Here is an 8974-nt window from a genome sequence, read left to right on the forward strand (position 1 = left end):
AGAGAGAGGGGTGGGGGGGGGCGTGAAGGATGAAGTGTGTGCGCGGCAGGGTGAGAGCTGGTAAAGGTTTACAGCCGCTTGCAGCGGTGGCCAACACTTAATGAGTCATTTGCCGTCGCCGGGCCTAATACGCAGTCTATTTGTAATATCGCTCTGCTCTCTAACAACAACACGAGTGACACAGTGTTCCACAGAGTGCTTGTTTTGTGCCTCCCAGCAGCATCTGTGTGCTTTGACCGTCAAGGGAGTCTAAGAGGAGGGGGAGGGAACGAAGGAAGGAAGGAAGGAAGGAAGGGAGTGATAAATAGAGCAGTAGCTGGAGGAGGCGGGAAGAGAGAGCCAGTGACATTACAACGGTGACATGTGATCCTATCATTCTGACCACTTTAGTGGGTCGGAGGCAGTTGGTGTGCCTGTCAGAAAGGGGGAGGGGGTTGTGCCTTTTTGCCAGTGCACCCTGATCTCCCGGGGGGTGGGGGGAGATAGGACCCCCTCTTCCAGCTGCTCTGACGTGGTCCTGCGTCACGGCTGGCTGTCTGAGTGGGGACCAACGCAGACGTTCCTCCAGAGCCAGCAGGGACACAGTGCACACGCTCGTCACCCCAGGTCCACGGCAGCCCACTGATTTCAGCTTTTTTTTGGATGACACATCCAGACGCCACGAAGCATTTTTTTTTGTTCTGTAGATGACTAGTCTCGTGAGCCTGCAGCTCTGCTCCCCAAGCCCCAGAACCGACCCCTATTCCCCACGGACTCATTAACCCTTATGAAAAGCCCAGGTCTGTGGGGACTGCAAGGTTAAAACTAACACGGTTCGTCTTGATACATAACATCGGGAAGCACGTTGAGCTTTCTCACGGTAACAGACCGCCCCCCCCCAAAAAAACCCCAACAACATTACTTTTGTGTGTTCTTGAATCACAGTTACAGTGGCGTTTCCGCGAGGGGCCACATTTCGGACTCACCCACACGAGGGCCGTGCCTCCTCTTCACCACACACCTGCCGCGGGAGTTCTCCACCAGGGGGGAGAGGCAGGGCCCGCAGTCGGACTCCCCCGGCTGGCAGAAGTGTCGCCCGGCCCGGGCACAGTCGAGGCTTCGCGGGCACGTGTGAGACCCTGCGGCCACAGAGAGGACGGGGGAAGAGAACATCATTAATCCTGTCGTACTTCATTTCACATCTTGTCAGACATTTGTGACCGTCAAAAGAAAATGAAGCTTTGGGAAAAAAAAAAAGAAAACACAGCGAAAACACAAAGCTGCACGGCTCAGCGCGGGGGCCTCTTGGAATGCAATTTGATTTGATGTACGTGGTATGAAATTGAATAATTCATGTACTTTACAGGTGTCATGTATCAAGAGCGCGTGCCTGAGGTGAGAATGAAAAAGACGAAAAGAAAGTGTCAGGCGATAACTTAACACGGCGCATTGTAATTACTGGTGCCTGACTTCACACGTCTAAACGCCTCCAGCCTCTTCTCTACTGCTGCTCATTAAGCAGCTTCACTGCTCCCCTTCCGACATCTGAAAAGATCCACACTGACATGCGCTCGGCGACAGTTTAGGAAAAACTCAATAAAACAAAACACCGTCGGCCTCAGAGCCTCCCTGTTCAGTTGCGTCAACGGAACTGATTAATAACGGGCAAAGTTGTGCTCCGGTCAGCCGAAGGTTAGGGATGATGCTTCAAGTCCTGCATTCGGTGAGGCGCCACAAGGTCTTTAGTTTGACACTGACGGATGATCCCACGGTAGACTGGCCCAGTTCTTGGCTGGTGGGTGGTGCTGTGATCATGGCCTGCTGTCTAAAGTGATGTATTGCAGTATGAGTCCGCAGGTGGCTGGAGAGATAAGGGAGCAGATGGAATGTCACCCCTGACTGAGAGGACTGGTGAGTCAGACCGCTCGAGGCCACGACAGCTTCGCAGGGCCGTGTCTTGCTGGGTTGACTGTCCAGTGCTCAGACAGAGCCCCTGAAGCTGGCCAGAGCCCACCCTTAGCAAGGTCAGTCACAAGCCAAGGTCGGCCGTATGAAAGACTGTTTTGATCTGTATGCTGTCTTCCTGTCCGTTCAGGTTTGGTAAGCATTCAGCGGGATGCAGAAAGCTAGCGATTGGAGTAAGCTATCAATATAAACTCTCTGACTTCCACTTTGAAATGGCTCGATGCTTCTCAGTCGAAGCCTAGGATACAGTTGCCATAACGACTGCCATGGCAACTGAGGCAGTGTGACATCATCAGGTGTGAGTCACTGTGTGAACTCAAAAGCTAGAGATGGAAGGGTCTTTTGTTTCGAAACAGAGAAGCAAAGACAAAGGAAATGGAAACAAACTAAACTGAATAATTTATGTAAAATTCAGATCAAGTATTTTTTTCCTTAATAGAAGTTAGGAAAGTCTTTACCTTGAAGAAAACCTTGAATCCAATTTCAATTGTTAGGTCAAACCACTATGAAAAAATATGCACACTGATATGTCTGAGTCGTTTTCTTCTATTGTTAAAGTGGCCTGGAGTCATCTGAAAATGTTACGCTTTTGGGTCCACGTGTTACTGATTGTGTATATTCTTTTTGTGAGAGAGAGAGAGAGAGAGAGAGAGAGAGAGAGAGAGAGAGAGAGAGAGAGAGAGAGAGAGAGAGAGAGAGAGAGAGAGAGAGAGAGAGAGAGAGAGAGAGAAAGATAGAGAGAGAGAGAGACAGAGAGAGAGAGAGAGAGAGAGAGAGAGAGAGAGAGAGAGAGAGAGAGAGAGAGAGAGAGAGAGAGAGAGAGATCATTAGCCTACAGTAGTTGTCCATGGGTCCTGAATTGGTTTGGCCAAAAGCCTCTAGCAGTTACAAACACACAGTCCACACAGTGTTGCACCTCCACCCTTGGCTCTGGGCGCGGCCAATACACTTAGGAGGAAAGCGACGAGAAAGCACAAGGAGTCTTCTCAGAATAGCAAATGAACAGCGACCCAGTGCCGTTTGTCAGTGCCTCCCTAATGAGATCTGCCGTAGCGTGCGATGCCAGATCCATAGCAAGGATCGTCTGCTTGCTTGTATTTCTGCAAGGAACACCATCTCTCCCCATTCATATCTACACGGCACACATGCAACCTGCAGTATCAGGTAAAACATGCCTGGAAATGCAAATGAGCACATTCAAAGTAAAGGTTGCATGGTCAAACTACAATGTCTGTAAGATATATATGCAAAGCTTCACTACCAAATGACTAGGAGAGGAATGCATTAGTACAATATTTCCTATCTCACCAAACTGCCTCTTGAGGGTTGAACGCTGAAGACTTTGATGTCTATACAGCTGATTGCAAAAGTCAGTTACATCTCAGTGGGACTTAGAAATGCCCAAAAATGTCAGTCTGATTCAAACAAATTGACAGTTTATTTGATTGCCATTTAACTATAATTTACTTCACGGAGGACATTCACAGCAATTGGAAAACTGAATGGATGTCAGTTTCAGAAGAACAAAAGCAAGGCTTCAAGTTTTTGTAGTTGCATTAGTCCCTTGCTACTGACTGAGTTTCTGACAAACAGTGACATTCCCAAGGAGCCAAGCTCACTTTCTCCCGAATGTGCAGTCGCCTAGCAACCCTCTTTTCCAAGTTTGAACAAAGAAAAGTGAACGAGCCTGTAATCACTCTCTCCCTTTTTCCTTTCTTACTCGGAGTGAGAATTCTTCTTTCATACCATCTCGAGATGCTCTCAGATACTTCTGACTTGATATGGCTCTCGAGTTTGAATTTCATTTTTCAGAGGGAGTTGCGTTGGGTGTTGAGATGGCTTTACCTGGCCTGAATCTAAACCCATGCTGACATACATCTCATTTTCCAATGTCCACACTCATAGGTTCATTGCAGGCTATGTTTGTCTATTCCTAGACAAACTCATATCCTCTGACAGTAATTCCATATTCCCAGGTTGAGCATCAGGATCTAATAATAACCTCAAGGCACACGCTGACATCTAGATGTTTCTTTGGACCGGGGCCAATAAAGTAGTCTGTACTGTTTAGTCATAATTTACTTCCAGGAGAATGGAGTGGAACACAAGGGCATAAATAATTGATCATTCACCAACAGATACACCCACAGCAACATAAGCATAATACGTTAGCTTATAAGATGAATGTTTATGTTTCTTGAGCATTGGACTATCTTCATTTCAGTCATTTTCTTTCTTCATTCGCCTATTTTTTTTTTTTTTTACCCTATCGTCTCTTGTCACTGCTGAGCTACCATGGCATTTAGTTAGGCCATCTTAAGATGCAAAATGTCGATATTGGTGGATTCATCACACAGCGGATTTGACATTACTGATGTGACAGGGGTGTTTTTGTTACACAAGGCCTGGTGATATGCACCGAAATACACCACAGAAGAAATGCCAGGATGGCAAATTGACAGAACATTCCTATAATTATGATTACACCAGTTGAGAAAACCAATCTGTGTTATTTTCAAAATGATTGCCACAAACTGGAAAGTGCAGTGGAGGACCTGAAGGATAGTGGGCCCAATAATAACAGCGGTGCTCTGAGAGGGAACATTTAAGGGGGGACATTTAAAATATTTAATGTTCCAACTGCAGGAAGTAGGGGGTCAGACGGCTGGTTACGGAGTCAGGCTATTAATCAGAAGGTTGTTGGTTTAATTCCCGGCCATGCCAAATGACAGTGTCCTTCGGCAAGGCACTTCACCCTACTTGCCTCGGGGAGAATGTCCCTGTACTTACTGTAAGTCACTCTGGATAAGAGCGTCTGCTAAATGACAAAAAAATATATATAATAATAATAAAGTTGTGTTATTGAAGAGGGAGATCAGGTTAGCTTCATGGAAGAAATTAGCTTCATGGATGACAAATGTTACCAGCACAGAATCTTCTGACAGGGGAACAAAACATCTATATGACGCAGGGCGGTGGGACCTTTGGTAAGACATTACCAAGACCGCCAGAGACAGGAAGCTTACTGGAGATGAATAATTTGCATCCATGGTGTGATTGGCAGGTGTAACCTTTTCCTGTGCATAGGCCCACCTCTTAGGAAACTGTTCTCCTATCAGAAGACAGATCAGGCCTCCTTCTGGTATTCCACATAGCAACCCTGTGGTGCCACGGAGCCCAAATTAGATTAAGGCTCAGGAATTCAATTTCATCTTTGAGATTATGTTATTGCTTTCTTTTTTTTCTTTTTTTTTTTCACAGTCTCCATTATCACATTTGAAGAGACAAATCCCGGAGAGGTATTTTGATATGGTGTCGACAGCAGGAGAACAGCAGCCCCCTACAAACACTGGAACACCGGAATAGAACAGGAGATGCAGCCTAGATGAGACACCAGTAGGCCCTTTGGCACGGAAGGGCATCTTCCTGTTGACATTCCTCAACGGACTGACAAACACAAGCAGATGGACAGTAAGACAGCTTTACAGAGACAACCTGTCATGTTTTCCAAGTGGACTGCAGGGCTTAGTGCCCGTGGCTGGCAGCAGCTTGAGGTTGACCTCAAAGCCAGGGCTGGATCACGGCTACAGGGGGCGTGTCAGGTTTAGGAGAGCAGACGACACAAGCATGTGCGGGAGAGGACTCAAACACGCACACAAAGACCTCACTGCAGGAGGTCAGCTGACTCCCCTAAGAAGGTAGGAAGGAAGAAAATGGATGTAAACATTGCTGTTGTGGAAAAGCAGACAGGCAGACGGGCATACGGGCAGACAGGCAGGCAGGCAGTCAGGCAAGCAGGCAGGCAGGCAGGCAGGCAGCCACGCAGGCTACATGAAAGCTTTCAGCAGTTGTGCATTTGCATCTGTCTGATGAAACAACCAGTCGAGTTCACATCACACTAACCACTGACAGCTTTTAATCGTTTCGAGCCAACAGTGACCAAACAACTTCCGGGCACATCTTGTGCAGCTGACCACATTTTGAAAATAGTCTTTTTTGTGTTTAACGTGATGTGACAGTATATGAACAGAAATCAGACGAAAGCCTAGCGGTCGTGATGCCTTAAATCCTGTTCTATTCACATCCTCATGGACAATGTTCTGTGCATCATACATACTCGCCCTCACCAAACATAAGGAGAAACGAGGTGAAATGCATAAATAAAATTAACATTTTGGCCACAGGCATGACCATGGTTAGTAACAAGCCAGCATCTAACAGACATGGGCAGGTAACCTTTCTGTCTCCCTGTCTCAGAGTCTGGACTAAACAGCATCCCCACCTCCCCCTCTCCTTCACATCTATGGTCTGCCTTTGAAGTCCTACCAATAGCGTGCTCCACCATTTAAAGCCCTACATTATGCGATGTGCGTGAATTGATTAAGTATCTCTTTCTACAAAGTCTTCGTTGTCCGCCACAAAACCCTCCACTGCGAAAACAAACACATTCCATTTGCACTTTAAAGAATGAGTGTTTGCTAAGAGTCCTAATGGAGCACCTGCATCATGTACTTGAAGGTCTACACAAAACCAAACACAATCATGCCAAGCCCCAGCTCTTTGGGTTTTCAGAATGGACTTCTGGCAAGCTGTCAATACCTGGCACTGGAACAAGAACAGAACAACAAGCCATATGGTTACAGTTTGTGCAGGAGTTAGTCACGTATTCTTCAGGGGTAGATAGCTTTGTAGAGTATGGTAGCAAAGCCATCATCCACACCAACAACTAACGATGTTGATCGCAGCGTTAAAGCCCCAGTGGATATGCCTTCTCTCCGACATCTCCTGCACAGAAGACAGGCCAGCCTTGCAACTCTTCCAGGGCTCTCAGACTGACCCAGCTCTGACATCCTGCCTGTGCTTAAAAGCTCACATCGGTAAGCCCTGGTCGTCCTTTCAAATAGAGGAGTACAGCTTCCAGATCAACACCAAGGCTAAGCCATAAGAAAAACTGGATTTGTTTCTCTATCTGTCCATCATTCACATAACTGCTCTAGTGTGGGTCTGTGCGCACACACACACACTCACTCATGCACAATCTCATACACACACACACACACACACAATGCTGACAGCTCTTTTCACATCCCAGATGGTATCGTGTGTTCTGTGCCATGGCGAATGACTAAATCAAGGTGAACGAGAAGCACACCGATAAGAACAGCACTGGGATCTGCCAGGCTAATTGAACACACAGCAGGTCCTCGAGATCGCAGAGATAGGCAGGCTGGCGCTTTTCCACGTACACTACGGGGAGGGGTGTCAGGGAAGATTCTGAGAGCATGGTATGTTCTCTCTCCAGGAAGGTGAGACCTCACAGATGGGGTGAGAAGAGGTAGAAGATGCGAAGAACGATGAATCACTTGACTGATGTGATCCTCCTATGAAATTCCGAGAAGACAAGAGGCGGCCAGATAATTCACCAGAGTGCACACTCAAGTGTTTTACAATTATAAAACATAAAAAAAATATTTTTCTTCATGCCGAAAGCCGTGTCTGTGCATTCTGTCTTGTCGACACTTGAGTGGCTTTTGGCATGTGACTTCAAGCACGTCCTGAACCAGGCGCAGACCCAGGGGAAACACACGAGTGGGTCTGACAGGGGGAATGTGTCGAGCTACGCTCTGCTGATAACCACCTCCGGATGGGTATGTCTGAAAGTATGTGTGATACATCCTGTGTATGTGCGCATGGGTCGGCATAGTAAGTGTCTGTTTTAAATCCAGGTTCATTGTCAGCTCTACAATAAGTCAGAACTTAGCCAGTAGGTATCCTTATATAGGTGTGTGTGTGTGTCAAGTCCAGGGTACGTGATTTGGTATGTCACTGCTTATAAAACCACCTCCTGCTGGTTGGCAGACTGTGGCCTGAGAGTTCACAAGTCGTTTGGCTGAAACGTAGCTTGACCAATACTGTAGTCATGTATATAGAGTAGAAATGTTACTGGAGAAACACACATACATAACAAGAGCACACTGTATATTATTTGAAGAAGACATTGTAGTGGCCTGATGTTATGGGTAGAAAGATAGATACAAAACGAACATACAGTTATGCAAAACGAAGCAAACTTTGTGGACGTAATGGGCAAGGTGCTGAGAGACACTAATACGTTGTTTTGAAACGGATCATATGTTGAACGAATTTCGAAATAATCTTCGTAAAACGGCCACATCACAAAAACAGCTGTTATCCAGCACAGACAGTACCACCCGTCGAGTATAGCATGCTCTTTTCTCTTCTAAAATAAAACCCAATTTAATCCACTTTGCGATAATGTTCAAAGGTAAAACATAAACATGTTTATTCTACGACTACGATTGTGACCTCTTGCACGAGAGTGACTATAAACAAGCATCCCTCACAAAAACAATAACAGCGGCTGTCCTTACCTGTCATGCAGGTGCTCAGGGCGACGATGGCTGCAAAGACAGCCGCCTGGATTAGATGAGCGGCCTGTGGCCGGTGCTCGATCCCTTCTCCCAGGGATGCCATTCTGCGGAGCTCTCCTACGTTTGAAGACACAGATGTGGGGATATGGGGTTTATCATTCCCCCATCCCCGTAACCAAGAAAAAAACCCGCCGTGTTCTCTGATTTCCGTTATAAGCAAGGTAAACAGGGAGCGATAAGCGAGAGAAAGACAGAAACACGCGCGGCTGCAGGAATAGGGTGAAACAACCGCAACAGCGGAGGTGCCTATGCGTTTTGCGCAGGACACCACGGAGAACACTTTGCGATGCTCTGAAGATGTACAGAAGAGTCCAGCGCTAGTGCTGAGCTGTATGTGAAAGGGGTGGGCATACGTTCACAATGTCGTCACGGCGCTCCCTCTAATCATTTAGTTACGTAGCCTACAGCGGCGACAGTCAGCCTCTAAAACCCTCCCGAGCAGTGTCGTTGTTGGAAACGTACTTTCAGTATGAGTGCCCTTGTGATTCATAGACATATGTCCAAATATAAACTCATACAGTACCAGCTAAATACTATGCAACGTGAGCAAACACAAAGGCCTAATAATATATATTTTA

General features: G+C 46.7%; 1 protein-coding gene across 1 annotated transcript in view; it reads right to left on the reverse strand.

Annotated features, from left to right (window-relative positions):
- npdc1b (neural proliferation, differentiation and control, 1b) overlaps positions 1-8644 on the reverse strand; it is an 18330-nt gene extending 9686 nt beyond the window's left edge. The window contains exons 1-2 of the mRNA XM_084690208.1: positions 8337-8644; positions 966-1118 (exon numbers count right to left, since the gene is read on the reverse strand). Coding sequence (XP_084546334.1) covers positions 966-1118; positions 8337-8439 — 256 coding nt within the window. The 5' untranslated portion in view covers positions 8440-8644. The remainder of the gene's footprint in view (positions 1-965; positions 1119-8336) is intronic.
- Positions 8645-8974: the final 330 nt, after the last annotated feature.

This window comes from Hypomesus nipponensis, chromosome 24 (genome assembly GCF_054491055.1).
Source record: "Hypomesus nipponensis isolate SF chromosome 24, ASM5449105v1, whole genome shotgun sequence".
NCBI classification, from domain to species: domain Eukaryota; kingdom Metazoa; phylum Chordata; class Actinopteri; order Osmeriformes; family Osmeridae; genus Hypomesus; species Hypomesus nipponensis.